Source organism: Aethalodelphis obliquidens, unplaced genomic scaffold, assembly GCF_003676395.1.
Source record: "Aethalodelphis obliquidens isolate GAN/ISIS:26980383/991018 unplaced genomic scaffold, ASM367639v1 scaffold40, whole genome shotgun sequence".
Classification (NCBI taxonomy): Eukaryota; Metazoa; Chordata; class Mammalia; order Artiodactyla; family Delphinidae; genus Aethalodelphis; species Aethalodelphis obliquidens.
The window spans coordinates 983,436-1,004,445 of record NW_020837984.1 but is presented as its reverse complement, the minus strand read 5'-3'; the positions used below and the strand labels follow the sequence as shown (position 1 = coordinate 1,004,445).

General features: G+C 47.4%; 1 protein-coding gene across 6 annotated transcripts in view; it reads right to left on the bottom strand.

The window, feature by feature from the left end:
* The window catches only part of SPTBN1 (spectrin beta, non-erythrocytic 1), a 196,685-nt gene that overhangs the window by 45,145 nt on the left and 130,530 nt on the right, over positions 1–21,010 (bottom strand). For 5 of the 6 annotated variants that reach the window (XM_027131673.1, XM_027131675.1, XM_027131674.1 and 2 more), the window contains 7 exons: positions 11,901–12,074; positions 8,046–8,137; positions 6,719–6,799; positions 6,225–6,340; positions 2,393–2,505; positions 1,406–1,593; positions 246–363 (listed from right to left, as the gene is read on the bottom strand). In XM_027131673.1, the coding sequence (XP_026987474.1) occupies positions 246–363; positions 1,406–1,593; positions 2,393–2,505; positions 6,225–6,340; positions 6,719–6,799; positions 8,046–8,137; positions 11,901–12,074 (882 nt within the window). Of the gene's footprint in view, positions 1–245; positions 364–1,405; positions 1,594–2,392; positions 2,506–6,224; positions 6,341–6,718; positions 6,800–8,045; positions 8,138–11,900; positions 12,075–20,303; positions 20,424–21,010 lie in introns of those variants that run through there. The other variant, XM_027131677.1, reaches the window with a different exon arrangement.

Sequence of the window (21,010 nt, the reverse complement as noted above, 5' to 3'; positions counted from 1 at the left end):
CACACACACACACACACACACACACACACACACACACACACACACACCAGCCACCTGCCCCCAAACCACCACAAGCACTCCCTTGACCCTCAACACTATGTGAGCAATGACTGCCGCTTATCAACTCAGCAGGCCAGGATCTCTTAGCAATCAAGACCCACTGATAGAACCTGAAAACCTACAGGAGGCTGGCGCCCACACAGGAGGGCAGGGACCATGAAGGAGGCCAGATGGATCGGTTTTACCTTGTTAATGTCAGAGATGAGCTTCCCCTCCCGGGGCATGTAGACTTTCTGGTTATTGGCCCTCATCTTGCTCTGAATAGTGAAAAGCAGGACTTCCAAGTTCCCCTTCTCAGTAAATCTAAGCAGAGAAAACCAGCCATAAACATTATACTATATTTTGTTCTTTCAAAAGGAAAAATGCATCTACTTCTAGAGAAAAAAATAAAATAAAATAAACACACTTCGTGCAGCCTCACAATTTTAAAAGGCATTTATCTCCGGTCTGACTTTTATGTGAAACGCGTGTGTGTCAGAGAAACAGCAGTGGGTTAGTTTTTGGGTACTGAAGACCTCAGTATGTGCCAAACTGTGGGGTTTTTCTTGTGGTTCGTTGTTGTTGCTGAGATTTACAGTCGGGGGCACAGAATGCTACTCTTTTGTTAATCAACTCAATCAAGATTTAGACCCCAAGCCGCGGATGATGAACTTGCTTCATTTGGAGAGCAGAGCTGAATGCATTCAACAAGGATCATTTCAAACGACCACCTAGGGTCACTGTCAATGGGTTGTGGAGACCTCAGCCAGGAATTCACAACTGAGTGGAGTTTTCAGAAAAAGGAGGGATGACTCTTGTCATAATAAGCAAGAGATAAGGGCCACAATCTTTACTGGACAACTACGTATCTTTAAAATATGTGAAAAATCAGACTTCTGGGGGCAGCAAAACCTGATCTGAACGGATATGAAACTATTGTTTTTTTAATTCACACAGTGTGAATAATTACATGTTTTGCTACAGATATGTGAGGAGGCTTGATATGAGTTAACTGCCTCAGAGCCACCTGGCATGTACCCTGTTACTTCTCTAAAATCCAGAAACGATGGAATTCTGAAACACATTAGGCGCAAGAGCTTTGGATAAGGAACTGGGGACCTGCACCGTTTCTTGGGATTCTCACGTATCACACATACCAGTGGCACATTTCTGCTAGAAAGGGCTCACAGAGAGTATAATTTGGAATACATCTCGGCAACACAGGCTCGGATTAAAAGGAGTAGGACAAGCCGCTGGCGAGAGGCATTCATTGAGATGAGACCATGCAAGTCAGAAAACAGGGGTCTGCGGCTGCAATCACCTCTCTCCCCATAAGAAGGGCAAGGCATTACACTCTGCATCTTACTTGGGCGGCTTCTCCACAGTGCGGTAGGTGTTGAAGGCCTGGAGCTGTTGTTGAACCCCAACCAGCGAGTTGGCAAATTTGCGGTTGTTCAAAATAATGATGGTTTGTTCAATCCACTCCAGAAGGTCAGAGGCAAGGGATTCATACTTTTCAATCATTTTTTCTGTTTCAATAGCATTGTCGAGCACCTGTAAACAAGAGTCAGAAAAATGGAAAAACAAGATCGTATCCCTACGTAAGGGAGACATGACTGCAGCCCTATGGGAGCCCGCACACACTTCAGCACTGGCTCTGAAAACGGTTCTATGAGACTTTGGCACAACAGTTTTTAAAACTCCAAGAACCATGTGCTAATAAGCACTCAGACCGTGGCTATCATTTGTGAGCAATGACAGCTTAACTCAACTGTAATTGGTTCTGTAACCTCCCAACCCCCAGGCAAGGGTTTCAGATCCTGTATGACTCCTGATGCCTCAGCTCCGAAATTCCTAGAGGAACAAAAAGGGCTCTATTTTGCTTGGTCCTGTCCCATGAACGCCCACGGATTTTCTATTCCATTGCACTGAGAAGACAATGTCATCTGATCTGCGGTGTTCTGAAATATATGGCAGGGGAACGTCAGCCAAACAAAAAAATGAAAAAAGCGTGACACTGATGAGGCCTTTCCAAGCGTGGTAAGTAGGACTTCCACGTCCATGACATCAGGCAACTCAATCAGATCTTCAATACCCAATTTTCTGGCAAGGTTGAGGGGAGGGGTGTTTCCGGGTCTGAGATCCCCCTGAAATCCCTTCCTGAGTATTTTAGCCACCCACCACTCCTGCCTCCTAGTACTCTTCGGGATCCAGAGGCTGCTGCCCACTTCCCTGCCGTGTGGAGAACCTGCCACGAACTCCCAGTAGCTAAACGTCTGAGTGCATGGTGGCGGCACATTAAGATGTGAACCTTAATTACGTCTCACAACTTACAAAAGTGGTGTGAGCTCACCTTTCCAATTCGTTTTCCTTCAACAGCCAAGGCCTTCATCTTTGAGAAGTAGTGGTAATAAGTCACCACATAAGTGATAATGGACTTCTCATCGGGGTGGTCCACACTGATATCTGCAACCCAGAGAAGATTCTGTTCAGTACTCTGCTCACGGCACCGCCAACCAGGCAGCAGGAACAACCTGGAACAGCTGCTCAGCACTGCACAGGCCCGTATCTTCATTTTTTTGGGCTTGAGAGTTCTGTCATCGATGTGTTAATTACAAAGTTAACTAACAGGGATGAAATCACCTCCCTGGCTCTTTTATCATATGAACATTCGTAAGTGCCTTCTACTGCAATAAGAACATAAAAGTCTTTTTTTCTTTTAGCATCTTTATTGAAGTATAATTGCTTTACAATGGTGTGTTAGTTGCTGCTGTATAACAAAGTGAATCAACTACACATATACATATATCCCCATATCTCCTCCCTCTTGCGTCTCCCTCCCACCCTCCCTATCCCACCCCTCTAGGTGGACACAAAGCACCGAGCTGATCTCCCTGTGCTATGCGGCTGCTTCCCACCAGCTATCTATTCTACATTTGGTAATGTATATATGTCCATGCCACTCTCTCACTTCATGCCAGCTTACCCTTCCCCCTCCCCATGTCCTCAAGTCCATTCTCTACATCTGCGTCTTTATTCCTGTCCTGCCCCTAGGTTCATCAGAACCACTTTTTTCTTTTTAGATTCCATATATATGTGTTAGCATACAGTATCTGTGTTTCTCTTTCGGACTTACTTCACTCTGTATGACAGAAGGACAAAAAAGTCTTAATAGACATGATCCTTTCTCTAGAGGACCCCAGGCCACCGAGATGACAAAATATATACAAAACTACTAAGCAGAAATGAAGAACATAGTTAAGAATTGAGTCAGATATCTCACTGATGTGGCTACCACCCAGACACACCACATCCACCTCCCTGCCTCCCCGACCCCCTAAGCTGGTCTGTGTTTCTCTGTGGTCCTTATTTCTGCCAGTGGCACCAGAATCTTTCCCGGCCACTAAGTCCATGGACATCTTTGTCTCCTTGTTACCCGTATATCTGGTTAGTCACCGGGTCTGAGACCTGATGATTCTATTTATGGAATCCTTCTTGTCACTCTGGGGTCCAGCTCTCACGGTCACATCACCAGGCCTGAAGCAATGGCCTCCTCACGGGGTCTCCCTGCTCCTCGATTCACTTGACACACCTTGCCTAGCTGATCTTCCAGAAGCACAGCTGCGAAGCACGGCTTCCTCCCAAGCCCAAATTACTCAGAAGTGCCCTGCAGTCTGAAAAATAAAGTATAAACCCCAAAGGCCTCTACAGTTTGCCCTAACTTTCTTTCCCTCCCTCCCTTCCTTCCATCTATCCATCGAATATTTATCACACTTCCTCTAAGTGCCAAGTGCCATTCTAGACATTTCTCATTCTGCAGCCTACTGGTTCTTCTAAGGCACTATAGATCTAAACCAAACTGGACTATTTACCACCCCTCAATTCCCAATATTCCTTCCAGTTACAGCCTCCCTTTGTCTGAAAGGGCCTTCCCCAGCACATCACCTTCTTCCTACCCTTCAGGTCCAGCTCAGAAGCCACCACTCCAACACAGCCATTTCCGATCCCTACAGCTGGAATGACTGTCTCCTCGGGCTTTGTTTATCGTTTGCTTTCTGCCAGGTCCTATGATTACTTATGCACATTTCATTAGTCTTACAAGACTGAGTTTCCAAGGCAGGAACCCAGTCTTGGGAAGCCCTGTGCCACCGTGCCTCCCCACCTCCTAACGCACTGTCTATATACAGGGTGGGTGGTCAATAAATATTTATCGAGGGAGGGAGCAAATGAATGAAGGTGGTCAGTCTTCAGGGTATGGCAATGTTGAGGGAAGTACTCAACTCGGGATAGACGGAGGAGAGAACACAGATGGCTCTCTGATGACGTATGGGGCTCTTTTTTCAATGTGCCTCCGCACACGCGCCTTCACTTCTATCCTTCCTGGCAGCCCTGTGTGAGGCAGGTTGCCTCTCTTGTTTTAAAGACTTGACTACCAGGGCACAGGGCAGGAAAGCTCCCTGCCCAGAGTCACTGAGGCAGCTGATGGCAGAGGGGGCCACCGCTACTGTTCCCACCCCAGGGCCCCTGTGGCCAACTCCTGTGTCTGTTTGGCCCCATCAAAGTGGGCCCCGTGGATACAGAATTGCAGGAAGGCCAGGAAAAAATGCCATCCCTGTATGCAATTTAATAAACATAAAATGTCGACATAACTGGGAAGGAGTGAGCAAGCAAAACCTTTTCTAACTTGTTTACAATTTTATTGTAACTGATGCTCTCTGGGGCACCGGACAACTAATAGCAGCTAAGGACAACTAATCATCAAGATCAAACCCACAGAGTAAGTGACATCGGCTGCTTCTTTTAGCTCCTTGTCTTCGAATGATGTGGGGAACATCAATCCCCTTTTCGTAGTGGGTGGTGATTAGAAAGATTAACTAATGAGCAACTTATTAAATTTCTTTCTGTCATAGTGATTAAAAAAAAAAGAAGATTCTTTATCTAAGCACAAAGAGCTCGGGCTCAGGGAGGATGCCCTTCCAGAGTAAGGCAGGGGTTAAGCACAAAGATTTATCACAGTCCAAGGAATTTTAGTTTTGTGTTTATACTGAGAAGTCGTTTAATGGGCTAGCACAAAGATAACTTTATCTCGGCTTCCTGTAGTGAAACTATCAGTGCATCTGATGCACTGGAAAATAGCAAGACGCCTGCCTGGTAGCCTCCTGACCTCGATCTGCCCCTGGGGAGTTCAACTTCCTGTTCTATATTTATAAGAACTTTAAACTTTCACTCGCATACAGTTTTTTCTCTCTAATATCTGCTAACAGCTGAGAGGGTCTAAAAGGCTCCAGCCCTACAAACAAATCCTCTTACGTCTTCAATGCTTCTCGACATCAGAAGACGTTCCTGTGATAGCTCATGCTAAGATGAAGCCTACAGTTAGGATTCTGGTAAGCAAGGGATTTACAACCTATGGGACTGTCCCACACAGGTCTGCTCCACGTCACCCGCAGTCAGTCTGCAGGGTCCTGCTGCAGGGATCCGCAGAGCAGAGAGGTTGGTTCCGTGCAGAGACTGGGCCGCCAAGCAGCCAGCCACGAGGAGGGGCTGAGCGTGCTACTCCTCTGCCACCACACATTCCGGGTGCACCTTCCTCACTGAAGCTCTTCGTGCTCAGGAACAAACACCGCACAGTCTCCTAAGGAGGCCCCTGCCCCTATCTCTACCCAGGCCAGACCACGCTCTTGCCACCGTGGGATGAACGTCAGTCAACAAGCATGTATGGAGAGCCTAAGGCAGGTTCGCTTCCTTGAGCACAGAGGCTAAGAGGCTTCAATGACTCCCCAGTGCCTGCTGAATAACCTCTAAAGACTGTAACCTGTTGGGCCCCCACCCACCTTTCCAGTTGTATGTTTCCCAACAACACGCTAACACCACTCCCAATAAACTGTTAGTCCCCGGTCACACCTTCCTCTTTCGCAGCTCCTTTGCTCACACAGATCCCTCTGCCTGCCACGCCCTCTCCGCTGGCACATGTGTAAATCATACTCATCTCTCAAGGCCTTTTCAGACGTAATCCTTTACACAAATCCTCAAGTAACTCCCACACCAAAATTAAACTCCTCTTCCTTAGATAATTCCCAAAGCACACTGTACAAATTAAACAAACGGACACAAAGCAGATTTTATATTTACTCCGCAGTGCTAGAGATGCCGAAGGTCCCACCTCTTACCCCTGGAGTCCTTACCTTCGGGGTCCAACAGTTTAGTGAGGCCGAGGTGCTGCTCTGCAAGGTTAAATGCATTCTGCAGATTGTAGTGTGCATTGGATTTCTTTAGCTTGTCAAAATCTATCAGGTCTGGCCTGTGTAGAACAACAGTGGAACAAAGATTTATCACAGTGGCTTGAAAACACACCGTGTGACCAGTGGGACTCGATTACTACTCCAAAAGTGTCCACTTAGCAGAGTAAAAGCCTACAATATTAGTTAATCATCAAACAATGAAACCCGATTTTTGAATAAACAACCTCAAAGTTTATGAAGAAAATGGGTTAAGTCGTTTCTCTGGTTTGAGAGAATTTACACATTCTCTCTCACCTTCCTCACAGGGAAGGCAGGAATTTCCACCGTGATGCAACAGCGAGGGCAACGGACATGAGGACCAAAAGTCACCCAGATCTGCTACACAAGGATGTCAACATTCCACCCCCAAATTGTTAGCATGACCTCTAAGGACTCACCGGTGTTTGTGTATCAGCGCATTGAAGGCCATGCCGTCCCTCCAGCTAGTGGTGAAATTGTGAATGTTGACGTTGGGGTACCTAACAAACACGAGGCACAAGACAAGAGCGACACAATCATTCCAACAAAGGTCTGTGCTTTTGCTAAACACAGTGTTTAAAAAAAAAAAAAAGTCTGTAGGCACTGCGAAAATGTCGGGCAGTGAATATCAATAAGGACAATCAAATCCAAGCTAAGATCTGCCTCAACTTCTCCTCGTTGGAAAATAAGAATAAAACACACGCCCAACATGGCTTTTCTTCCTTGGTAATTCGATCTGTGATCTGCGTCCTTGACTGAAAACACCAGGCTTACTGAGAAAAAAGTGACCACAACTAGATGCCTCTGAGGCCTCCTTGCTTCACTGGCTTTCCACGCCCCCAGCACAGCTATCAGAACCCTGCAGACACCAAGACCCGAGTTCATTCACATGGCACTCCGGGCGAGGAAGTAGCTGGGATTACCTGTTCAAACACTCAGCTCTCCTTCTTCCTTATCCCACTGAACTGGATGAAGCTTTGTAAATCTAGTACCTCCCTGAAACACTTCCCTATGTTTGAAACTTACCCGCAGTCAATCAGCTACTCTACACCACATTGATTATTAATAACTTTCTACCTGTGGTTGATTAAAAGTTCATTCCTAACTTGATCCCCTTACTAAGCCTTACACTCTTCATGGTTTCCATAGTTACCACTGACTGATCACGTCCATTACAACTACAGCTGTCCTCCAAGTAGTCCTGACTTGGTGCAAAATTAACCTGGTACAAAACCAAATTCTCAGTTAGTACCTAGGAGCTCCGAAGTTTCAGTGAGCAATAAGCAAGATGCAATTCTCTAAAAAATATCTTGACTGAAATTTCAAGGAAAGAATAAAAGAGAGGGAAACTGAGATAATGTACAAAGACCACCCACCCTTAAGTTTACTGTACAGAGCTTCCCAAAGCAACAGAAATTAAAGAGAGGAGAAAACCCACAACTTTTTACAAATATCCTGGATGAGATTCTTAAACATGGTTTCAGGGTTTTAAAATTCAAGATTAACTTCTCTCTGGAACTTCCTTCATAAACAGAGGGAGACTGATTGTGCAAATGACAGGTCCAGGATATAAATCAACTCCCGTTCTGAGAGCTAGCTGAAATGTCAGTGCATCCACTGATTGCGAGTCAACAAGACGTCTCAGTGAAGTGGTGGAAAAGATACTCGTCAACACCTTGTAAGTGATGACTCTGGTAGAACGTAGTCCTGGGAGAAGCAGCCCCTAACCCCCGAGCTTGTGCTCACCCAGCTGTCTTCATCTGGCACCACAACAGCAATGCGTCCTTGGCAGATTTCTTCTCTTTGTTGTCTTCAGTTTCCACGCTGATATCCTGGATCTAAGATTTACGAAGAAATATTAGACCAATAGATGCGTTAGCTTCCTAATAAGAGCCACAGAAGAACAGGTCTGCATATACATAAAGAGTAAACTTTAGATCAACAGCTAGCCCTGCAGACTGCCTACTCCAAGGGTCAATGAGAACTGCTTTCTGAAGCCAGGGTTCACTTCTTAGAAACACCAAGCAGAACTAGGTTCTCTACTTTGCACAAAGATAAGACTGAAGTGAAGACTAGTTACCTGCCTGACTTCCAAGAACCGATTAGGGGTCATTTCTACCCCCAACATAGCCCGTCCTCTCCAACTACAAGCTAGAACGGTGGTTCATACGGCTTGAACCTCAGCAGACTCTAGAAAAATGCCGTTTGTTTTCTCACAACCAAAGATTGTTTTACACCAGGGTGAGTGAGTCCTTCGTTGATGAGGACAGTGCGTGCACCATTTCCTGAAAACGGACCCAAACTCTCAGAGAAAGAATGCCCTTAAATGCTGTGCTTCCATGGTCTGAATGCTTGTCTCCCACACCCGCACCAATTCTTATGCTGAAATCCTAAGCCCCACAGGTGATGGCGTTAAGAGGTAGGGCCTCTGGGAGATGCTTAAGTTATGAGGGTAGCGCCCTCATAAATGGGATTTGTGCCTTATAAAAGAGGCTCCAGAGAGATCCCTAGCGCCTTCCACCATGTGAGGACACAATGAGAAGTATGCAACCCGGAAGAGGTCCCTCACCTGACCATGCTAGCACCCTGATCTCAGACTTACAGCCTCCAGAACCGTAAGCAATAAATTTCTACTGTGTGGAAGCCACCCAATCTGTGGTACTTTGGTTTAGCAGCCTGAATGGACTAAGAGAGCCTGTGTTCATCAGCTACTCAGGCCGCTGATTCTCAACAGGACACAGAGCCTGGTCTACTGGCACCAAAGTCAGACTCTCTGGGTCCGAATCCAGGCTCCCCCACCTATCGTATGTCCTTGGGCGAGTTCCTCGGCTTCCCCTCTGAGGGGTGGCTATCTCGTGCTGTACACTTGAACAAATGCAAAGTACAAAGGGCTGGGCTCTTAGTAAGATCCATACATGTCAGCTCTTTGGCTCATGGGCTGCCTACCAGTTACGTGATTTTAAACAAATGCTCTAAATACCCCTTTGCCTTTAGTTCCTTGATTATAATGATAAAATGTGGGATGGAGTCAGGGGAAAGGGTGTTGGCCTCTCTTTCAGCTCTAACCATTCCAAGCTTCCCTGTCCTGGCCCCTGTCAAAGGTCTTTCCATTTAATCTAGAAACACGCCCCAGAATTCTTTTTAAGAGAAAGTGGTAGGAGGAGGATAAAATACATACATGTAAGATTAAAAAGTTAGAAACTTTCAACTAGGAAAAACATCAAGAAATTGAAATAATTACACTTCTAAAAAACATTCTCCATTTTTAACTGTTGTAAGTGAAGTCTGAGCTTGCATAAACTCCAAAGAGTGTGTAAGAATAACCTTCGCTCAAGGAGTAAGACACAGACTCACGAGGAAAGGCAGGTGGAATTTTACACATTAACCCCCATCAGCTTTCCTATGCCTCAGTGTGAAGGGAATCTGTTTCCAGACTTGTTCTTTCAGAAACAATATCTACCCTTCTGAAATGAAGACAGCTCCCTATGTGGACCAGGCAAACTCGACGACTTTCATTCCAGTTTCTCACACCATCTTTTACTCTCTTTTAAGGGAAAGCGGCATAAAACCTGTCTGTCATCATCGGTATTTAATGCACACCTGCTACACACATCAGGGCAGGCTGCATCTTGGGGACTCTGGACACACACACACACACAAAATGTAAGACGAGGTTGCACATTCAGGAGCTGGGGGGCGGTGGGGAGAGAGATCTTTGTAGATACATGGGATGCTTCACAGAGGACGCAGAATGTGAGCTGGGCCTTGGCTGGTGCAGAATCAATACATGTTTGTGGAGCGGGGGATGATTTGATAAAACTGCTGTGGGAGGCGGGGTCATGTCAGACACCAACCCTGCAGGCCATGCAGTGACATCAGCCTCAAAGGAAAGGGAGAAACTACGTATCAGCATTTACAGGTTCAAGCACAGAAAAAGGCAAGCTGGCAGGAAGCTAATTAGTCAATGATGCAACCCAATTCATGCCGAGAATCCTGGAAAGGGCTGTGTGTGCCAGCTCCCCGCCATGGGCACAAGACCCGCTGTCGAGAGAGGCCACTGTCAGGACGCCCTTCCACGCTCTGATTACTACAGGCCAAAGGCAAGAGAAATAAGACTTTTTACTCTACAGAACTGAGGCGATGCTCCAGGAGAGTCCTGTTGGCCTAAGGCCCAGAGCAATAGTTAGTGAACACAATGGTATTCACTCTGTTTTCAAATCATTCAGGAACTAAATGACAGAAACGTGCAGAAGAGTTCTGTGTGCAAAATAAAGTCACTGATTGTTGCAATTAAATCTCCACTAACATGTCACCTTCACAGTGGTTCCCAGCCTCAGACCTATTTAATTAGAAGCGCTGGGGCTGGGACCAGGGAACCTGAATGAGTAAACGGCTTTCCCAAGGCAGGTCCAGGCTTAGGAACCCCCCATGCAGGGAGTGTCTCTGTACAGCTCTGCTTTGGTCCCCTACCCCCTCCCTACTCCCACATACCCACCCAGACCACTAAACTAGAGCTGCCCGATCCCGAGGGGAGCAGAAGGGAAATGATTGGTTAGAGGCTGATTTCGGCGTTTTAGTAAGAATACAAAGAGAGCTATAATTTGATTTCTGACATGGCCCTTTGTTGGTGAGATTTTTATTTACCTAGGGAAAAAAAAATCAATCAAACTTCATCAAAGGGGCTTAACAGGAAGGGAAGATACAGAGAACACAGCCACGGTGGAGACAGGACTGTTCGGACTTTTGTCTGCAGAGTAACCTGACGCTATGGCAAGAAGTGTTTCCCGAATTTCAGATTTTAACTGAAAAGCAGGAACATGAAGCAACAGCCTGGAGAAAGAACCAGGAATCAGGCCGGAGCTGCTTCACAGACAAGCAAGGCTGCGCTCTCTTCCAAGGGGTCGGAAGCATGCGCAGCAGCCCTGACTGGCTGTGTGATCCCTGGCAAGGCTCCTCCCTTCCCTCAGAAAGTGAAGGAATTGGACAAAATGACCTTGAGAGGACCTTCTGGCTTAGAGTATTTCTATACTTAGAACCTTTCGCTCGGGTATAACAAACCCATAAAATCGTCACCAAGTCAAACAAGCATAAGGCTTTTTTGCACATCCCCCCTGAAAACTGCTTCCTCACATCCAAAGGAGAAGGAGAAGGTGAAAACAGAGCCCACACATGTGTCACGATCCTAAGCAGCTTCGCCGAAAGATATTCTATGACGCACGCCACAACCCGGCGAAGTTCAAACAGCCCAGTGGTAGTAACCTAGCATCGACCACATCCTTACACCTCTGCTCCTGAGAGCTGAGCAGCAGACACCAGACGTTTACAGTAGGTGTCGGTGAAGTGGTGGGCCGAGACGCAGCCCAGGAAACCCTCATATTTGCCAGGAGAGTCAAGATTTTCAGGGGCTGGCAGAACTGAAGGAGGATATGACTAGCTGCCACATGCCTACAGGGCAGCCAAATGTGACCCGCCGCTCTGCACACCTGACTCTGAGACGACATTTCAACCTGGTCTTCCTGGTCCCTCTGGAATGGGGAGGCCAGTTTCACAGGGATGCTCACCTCCAGGAGGGAGGCCGAATCGCCGGGCCAAGTCCCTTACCTGGAAGCGCAGGATGATGGTCCAGATAAGGCCGAGGGTCAGCCGGTGGTTCCCATCCACGATGTCGTGGGACCCCATGTTCTCAAGATGGACTCTCTGCTCCTTCAGGAACTGAAGGGCCTTGTCCACGTTCTCCAGACAGTGGATGCGCATTCGTCCCTTGGTGGGTTTAGGCTAAAACAGATGAGCAGAAGGTGGAAACACATCATCCAAGAGGGCAGAAACCAGCTCAGAACTACAGCCCAGAAAGTGCACACGTGCCCATTCATGCAGCGCTTTCCGACCCATACCAAAACGTTAAAAAAACGTGCTCATTCAGTCCAAGGACAGAGTTTATCTAACAGCCTTAGAAAAGTTTACTTAAGGGATGGTAACCGATCACTCTTCAGAGGTTTTTGTTTAATCACGGAAGTGACACAATTTACAAATGAGCACAGAAGCTGGAAGCTTAGAGAAAGAGGAACTCAATTTTCATAAAGAATTTCAGAGCTACTACTGCCACCCATATAATTTTTGCAGATGCACAGCGAAACACCTCTGAGGATTTTCTAGCTGCTTTAAACGTAAAAACAGGCTTGCCACCTGCTGGTTCGGGTTGTTTCCCAAGGTTGGCTCAAAATGAAAAAGGGGGGGGACACTCCACCAAATCCGCAGAATTTTCAAGCGCTGGTTTTGTGAGGGTGATGGAGGGGGGTTGAGTAAAAGGGTGTGACTTACTGGAAAGAAAGGATAAAATAAGAAAGATATGAGAGTAGTCTAATGTGACTACCTCAAATGTCTATTCCTTTTAATCAGTTATATCTAAATCAAAAAAAGGCGTTTTCAAGGTAAGCATTTTAAATAAACAAAGCAATAGGTAAAGATACACACACACACACACACTCGAAATTTTCAACGGGTCTCTATCATCTCCTGTGTCAAGAACAAGCTCATGCCTCCATCGCCCGCCTCCATCCTTCCCACCCTCCTCTCTATCGCCCGTTACTCCCCCTTCTAGCTGAGGGTGCACCTCCGGCTGATCTCATTACTCCACAAAGCTGCCACCAGGTTGCCCACACCCCCCTGGCCGGAAGAAGAACCTGGCCTGGCTGCCATCCTACCTCCTCAGCCAACTCATTGTAACCCACCCACCTTTCAAGGTTCAGGTCAAGGTACGTCTTTCCTTCTAGGCGTCATTTCCAACCATTCCAGTTCTCACAGGTCTCCCCTTCCCCCCCAAACCTATACATCTGTGGTCTCTGTCTGGACCACAGAGTTCAGGAACTAATCACATATCTTATATTTTTGCTGTTATTTCGTATGTGTTGTTCTTATTACTTCCAACTTGACTACTGGCTTGAGAGCAGGGATAATGCTTTATATTCCTGCTATATTCTCGGTGGCCTCTGGTTCGGTTCAGAGCCCAAGGCCTACATGGAGTGACCTGAACACCCACAGATGGACTGGGCAACGGTGTGTGCTATGAGCCGGCCTCACAGAGGAAAGGCAGCCCGGTGTGCAGCAACCTGAGCACACGCAGGTGTGGGCGTAGCTAGTCCTACGGTAAGGTCTTGCCTGCTTCCCACCTTACCCTCTGTAGCTGAGATCCTCAGTTAAGTGCTAGATGGAAAACATTTAAAGAGAAGATAACTTGGCTAACAAGTGACCACTTTAAGTACCCAGTCTCAGATTACGTTATTTTTTTTCTTGACTTTCTCTTCTACAAGAAAGGACTGGCAAGCATACAAGAATGTGCCTTGACCCCGAGGAAATAAGATTATGGCCAGAGGCCTTACCACAAGTGGCAGATTTTTTCAAATAATAGCAATGGAAAAAGAAATGTCTCTAGAAGTCAAGCTTTTCACGCTCCAGTCGGCCCTCCGTACCCACGGCAAGTCCTGGAACCAATCCGTCTTTGGGCATCGAGGGAAGTCTGCACTATAAGAGTTTACTTACAACCTCCCCCAACCCCCACCCCCGCAAAAAGGCATCGTCTCTCAGAAACGTCACAACTAATACATTTCAGGTATGTCAGAAATGCTAGGATTTGTTATTCATGTCAGGTCAAGTGATAACATTACATCAAAATCAAGCAATATGGCGAGGCAAGAAAAAGGCCAGATATTTACAACAGAAAGCGGTGGACTCCATCTAAGATTCCGTGAGCGACTGCGTAGACACAGCCTGAGGCCGACACTGGAGCCCCCTTCTTCCAAGGCGCGCCCAGCAGCCTCCTCCCATGGGTCCCCTCCTAACAGGGGAGATGGCCCTGATGGAGGGGGTGTGCCCAGAGCCCTCAGGGGAGAAGTCCCCGGACTCGGCACCTGGTTCTCGCGGGCCAGCTTTCGGTTCTCATTTTCTCTGGATCAGCGGTCATTTCTTGAGGTTGACAAAGTGACCACCCACAGCGGTTCCTTCTTCTTGTGTCCAGGTGGCTCCTGCTGAAACTCTGTTCAGAGTCGAGGGGTGGGGATTAACTGCCTCTAAGGAAGCATGTGAATTCTGGGGCAGGGGCTCCTGACATTTCTCATTGCTCTACAGAGGCTTCTTCCTCTCGTCTCTTTAATGCCTGTGCCCTGACCAGCGAGCCCGTGACCAAACAGCGTGTGTCAGGCACCATACGCCCAGGACTGCAGAGCAACAGGGATGGAAGCGTTCTCCTAATGGCAGCAGGTATCTGCGAGGCCAGAAAGGGTTTTGTCCTAACTGAGTGTGAGAGGAACAGTGTGGATGGAATTAGAATTGGTAAAGTTAATTTGAGTACCAGGACCCACAAAAGAGAGGCCACCCCAGGGGCTCGGCCCACATCACAAACCTAAGTCAGACTGCCCTTGAGGGAAACAGCTCTCAAGGAGCCCCAACACACACCCATCACAGTCCTCCAGCTCACCGCGCCCCAGAAAACAGGACCCGCTCGCCTCCCAAGGAAACCTCCAACCTCCTAGCCAGTCACGCCCTGTTCCCGCGCTGCCCCTTTTCTAACCTCTCGCCCCAAATCCCTAGGGAAGCATGCTCCACCACTTGTGAGGCACTGCACGCCTCTGTCCACGGACTGTGTCCCCTTGAATAAAGGACATCAAACTCTTCACTAAATTGTTTAGTTCTGTCATCTGACAGAAGGGCCTGAGCAACAGGAGAACAAGGAATAGGCTGGGGGCTGCCAGGACCTTCCCAGGTTGCAGCAGGCATAGCTCTACAGTTGGTCCTCGTAGACTTTATCTTGAAAAACTCCACTTCAAACGCACGTGAGACACCGCTCAAGCCTCTGTTCTCTCGTTACAAAATCCCAGCCGACTGTGTGTTCATTTCCACGTGAGTATGGGGTGCAAGGGTGTGGGAGGGGGAGGGCTGTGAGAGGGGTCCAAACGCTATCCTGCAGGCTCGAAAAGCCCAATGCCACGTGGCAGGGGCGCCGTGCTGATGCTGACTGGCCATGCCAGGTGGGATCTGAGGATGGTTCACCCAGACCTGGACACAACGTAAGTCCCCTCCAGCACCAGCCATCAGAAACACTAGTGCACGGGAACACAAAGGAAGGAACTAAAATAAAAACGGCAAAGAAACATCTCTGGGTAAATGATCAGACTTCTCAAATGGTTAAAAAACAAACCTCACCAATTTCCAAAAGTCAGAGGAAATGGCAGACTTTCAGGAGACCCCCTCACCCCACTTGGGTTTTTTTTGCAATTCTCCCAAAAATCAAACCAAGATTTGGGGGGATGATACTCTGCTCTTCTCCCCCTAAAGTTTTTTTATTTTTAATTTTCCTACTGCTCCTGGCCTTTATATCTTTTAAAACATAAAACGTGAACAAACTGGATCTCTGCATATATTTTTGTTGGGCAATTCAGTGTAGAAGATGATGTTAATGTTAAAATGCCCACATTTAAGTTACAATTTCCCCACTTTCTAGCAAATCAGTGCCTTACTTCTCAAATGTCTGTTTATCCATAACATGGGGATAATATGAATAATTATCTCAAAGGGCCGCTACATAAATGAAATGGTGAACTAATGATTATGGTGTTCTCAAACCCACAAAGTGTGTCTACCAACAGGGGTGCCTCAAGGATTTTCCTCCCAACGATTCTACTTAAAAGAGGGGGCTCCCCCTCTCCATGCCACTTGGGCTTCAAACTGTTTAGAAATAGGGCTTCCCTGGTGGCGCAGTGGTTGAGAGTCCGCCTGCCGATGCAGAGGACACGGGTTCGTGCCCCGGTCCGGGAGGAGCCCACATGCCGCGGAGCGGCTGGGCCCGTGAGCTGTGGTCGCTGAGCCTGCGCGTCCGGAGCCTGTGCTCTGCAATGGGAGAGGCCACAACAGTGAGAGGCCCGCGTACCGCAAAAAAAAAAAAAAACAACAACAAAAAAACTGTTTAGAAATAACACACCTCTCTGTTAGACAACAGGAAATGTTCAGGGTCTAGATAGAACTCTCCCACTGAGAGGCAGAGAAGTTGGTATACATCAGCTGAAAGGCAAATTTAATACCAGAAGGGAATGTGCCCCCAAATAATGGTAATGATATTACTCTTCTAATCCTGACACCCCACATTAAACTCTGGACAGAAATAAAAGGAAGAGGTGGTAGAGAAAATTTATGACTGGCTGGTGCCTGGAGAGAGGGGAGATAGGACGAGAGAGCGGAAAGGATGTGAAAACACCCAAACCTCAACACTTAAGGCCTCTATACACAGTAAGACCTCTATGACTCAGAGCTTACTAGGAAACAAGGCTGGAAAGCATGATTTACAGAGATATTTTAAACATTACTGTTATGCTGCGCAGCTAGTAATTCAAACTAGGCTAAATGTTGAGCAGTGAAAGTTGCTTCACTGCCTCACTATACCTCTCCTCTCTCTGTTTTTCAAACACTTTCCCACCTTTCATCTCAATTGAAGCTCACTCATCTTCGGTGGCATATTAACCCCTTTTTAAGCCAAAAGAATAAACCAGACGTGGCGTGATTAGATGATGTACGGGCAGCACAAGGAGGGGGAGTAAGAATCAAGACTAAAACTCAAGAATACCAACTCCTGGAACTCATGTTGTATCTGCTTCAGAGAGGGCTTCCGAAGTGTTTTAAGGCACGGTACCTCGGCAAGTTTAGGGGGCAATCACTACAGGGAATTTATTTTAGAAGGGTTAATGACTGCACAGAACTATATACACTGAAACACACTGGGTCATCTAAATGGCAAAACTCCCAAGATCTAAAAATTCTTAGCTGCCATTTCCTGTGCCACTATGTTAACCTGTTAGGTGGTTTACATTTAGTCCTCACACTAACACTGCACAGCAATAATTATTACTATTCTTGTCATTTTGCAGATGAGAACATGCCGGTTTAGAGGGGTGAGGTGATGGCGCACGGCTGGCTGGTGTGCGGTGAGCCGGGATTCCAGAGCGCGTCCTCTTCCTGCTACACCGGGAACCGAGGGCAGTACACACACGTCTACGTGAAAGGAAATTACGAGGCTGGGTTCCCATCTGGCAGACAGTTTTCCCTTTTTTTTAAAAGAGCTATTTTTATTTTACTCAACTTCCATCTTCTCCAGAGGAAGAAGAGATAACAATGGAGAGAACGGAACACAGTGCACCTGGGGGAGGGGTGCGTCGCTCAGGGATAAACACAAGCCACGCCCCAAGAGTGGCTCCCTCTGCCAAGAAAAGGAACCTTCCCCGTCTCGTCTCCACGAATTACTGTCAAGTTCCTAGTACGACACAGGTCCGTTCCCACGGTAACATGCGCATTTCTGTCCTCTGGGTCCCTTCTGATGGGGCAGTTTGAGATGCCACTTAGGAGGCAAAGATCAATACCAGACTCGTGTGCAACGCAAGCAAGGGGGGCTCTGCAGGCGTGGGCTCCTCTGCGGAAATGCCAATGTTTACGGATCCTCCTTCAAGTCAATCTAACAAGTGTCCCTGCTCTTCCGCACCAGGGCCTGTGGGCCTGTGTTTTGCGGGTGCTTTTCCTGTTTCCCCTTCCCAAGGTCCCTTCTAGTCCCAAATCTTTTATCAACCACAGCTCTAACCCATCTGGGCCTTACTCCAGACCTATCTTCTTTCCAACTCCAAAGGAAGAGTGGGAATTACAGGGCTAACTAACCTACCTCCAGAAACTGACAATATAATCCTGATTGCTTATTAGAGCAGCTAGTCCAAGCCCTGCCCCTGAGAAGCGGTGTGGTCCTGGGCAAATTCGCCAAGTGGGCCCAAGGCCCTTAGAAAGGAAGGAGGGAGCTGGATGCTGCCCCCCCCCCCCCCCCCCCACGGCTCTGCCGCAACTGTCACTCAGCCTGGAGTCTGGATCAATTACACGCTGTGGGGCATCAGGATTTGCAGAACTGTGGAGTACTCACGATGGCAGGCTTTTTGCCAGAGTCTAGAGATGGAAAAGAAAAAGCAAATGTTTCCTGGAGCCATTTTTAGCCTCCTTGAATAGAAGAGGAAGACATAAGGGAGGATTCCTGGCAGGGTATTTTGGGGGGACCCTGGGGAGCTGGGCCACTCTTCTACCCTGGTAAGCCCCACTCCTTCTGATTTTCTTCATGGGTATCCAAAGCCACCCTGAAGCCACCTGGAGCAACAGCTCTCCAAGGGTAGCAGGGTAGACAGAACACCAATCCTGGGAACTGGGAGAGGCCGACTGCCATATGCCAGCTGGATGGCCTTGATGGCCTACAGGACCTATGAAATAAAGGGATCTAACTTAGTGGCCACTCAAGTCCCTTCCAGCTATGAAATACAACCTATGTGTTGCAGGGTGAAAGACTCACTAGCATGCCAGGTGAATTCTAAAGTGCCTCCTGATCTCTCATTTAGGTGAAGAAGAAATAGAGAAAAGACACTACTGGTCTCAGTATATCAGAGCAATGGATACTTGCTTATATTTTTGTCTTTTAATAAAAAATCAGTGTTTGCTACACACACACACACACACACACACACACACGCCTCTACTTAATACAGAGGGTAGGATGGGATAGGGATTTGGGGATAGGAACTCCCAAATCTCCTCTGATACAACAGCCAAACTCATTTCACATTATGTCCCCAAACACCTCCCTACATATCACACTTGGAGCTTTAAGAATAGTATAAACGATTCTTGCCCAATTAAAATTAAACAGGAAACAACATACTTTGTTCCATTAATTCCTGCCCGTCTCCTTCCTGTTTGGGACCCACCCCCAAGGAGAATCTTCTCCTTTAGCAGGGCTCAATGAGAAAGGAGGGGACCAACAGACAGGAGAGTAGGCTGCAGTCCAAGTTATATTCCTCAGTAGTGATACTGGCCTAGGGCGAGGCCCTGGTCACTCACTGCCTGTTTCTCCTATAAAGTGTAAGTTGTCCCCTTGATTAGACTGTGAGAACTAAACACATTATGTGTGTGACAGAAAACACTAAAAGTAACTGACCATCATCACTCCTTCCAAAAACAAACTCCAATTCAGCCAGGATGCTTTCCCTACACCTGTTCCCTCCTGCCACCCACCCCCAACCGCTCTCTTCACTCTTCCTCATGGCTGACACCCGGCCCCTCCTTGACACCCCATCCAGAAGGCCCGTTTCCCCTTCTGAACTCTAGGGCTTTGGGGCCATTCATTCAGTACTTTATCACATGGTATTACTATTACCTGTTATTATTAATTCACTTTTAGTATTTGTGCAACTAGACCTGAATTTAACAGGGGCATTCTTCTGTGTCCCGTTGTTTAGAACAAAAGCAAATTCTCCCACACAAGAGACATTACAAACAACAGGAAGGTTCTGTGGCCAGTCCATAAAACCCTGTTTCTACAACAATACATGCCAGCATGTTCTCCTAACAAAGGCTCTAGGTAAAACGCACTCAGGGTAGTTCAACGTAGGATTTACTTAAGGCTTAGCAAATCTCGCAAATCTCATGGTAAATCTATCGTCTCCACCTAGCTCAGCCTGTTTTGGAATTAACGGTGGTAAAAAAAAAAAAAAAAAAAAAAATCCTCTTTTTGTTGCACTGTCTTCTTTGAGATTGATTAACAGAATAAGAAGACAGAATATCAGGAAAACATCAAGCAACCCCAAATTAGTGATACCTGCTATTGGAAATGGCAGGGGCTGGGGGGAGGGCAGAAGTGTTCAGAAAACCTTGTCCTCTCGGTCAGAGGCGAGGGCTCGGTCTGGCAGGAGCAAGGCAGGAAACTGTCTTATTCAGACCCATCGTTCATGCTGAGGCCCACGGGGGGAAGGGGGCAGGCACTGGCCAACTTCGAACCTGGATGAGGAGCCGTGGGCTCCACTTCACCCCCGAAGTCCGGAGGCCCCACTCCCTCCAAATGTCAGTGGGTTGTGCAGGACTTTACCCCTCAAGTCCCGTTTCTCATCTGGCCCTGGGGCCTAGGACCAATGACAAAGGGACCAGCACAGTGACCGCTTTTACCTGGTCAGTTGATGCTGTAAAGGGTAGTCTATATTCTTTTTTCTTCTTCTTTTTTTTTTTTGCGGTACGCAAGCCTCTCACTGTTGTGGCCTCTCCCATTGCGGAGCACAGGCTCCGGACGCGCAGGCTCAGCGGCCATGGCTCACGGGCCTAGCCGCTCTGCGGCATGTGGGATCTTCCCAGACCGGGGCACGAACCCGTGTCCCCCGCATCGGCAGGCGGACTCTCAACCACTGCGCCACCAGGGAAGCCTCGGTCTATATTCCTTATGGAACTTTAAAGCAAGACATTTATGAACTTATAGTACATGGTAATTTCAAAGTAACACATTGGAAAGGAAAGGTTTTCTCTGTCATCAACCCAATCCCGATTAGCAGCAGCTTCCGGGCTCAGCCAGAGTTTCCTCACTGCTCCAGGATCTGACATACCTTGCGGCAAAGAGAGCGACAACTTCCGGACACAGATCCCGCCCAAGTCAGGACCAGACGTGAGGATTCCTGCCCTCTCATGTTCCCCAGTACACTGGAATCAAGTGCCTTGATAACCCAAAATGCCTACCCAAAACCTGCTCAAATCTAACTCAAATTTTATTAAGCCCAAATGCAGGGTGGGGTTAGGGTGGAATGCTCTGGATCATTAAGCTAATGTATTTCTTTGAACTTCACTCAGTAAAAATAAGACAAATTTCCCCCTCTGTAAAGAGGGAT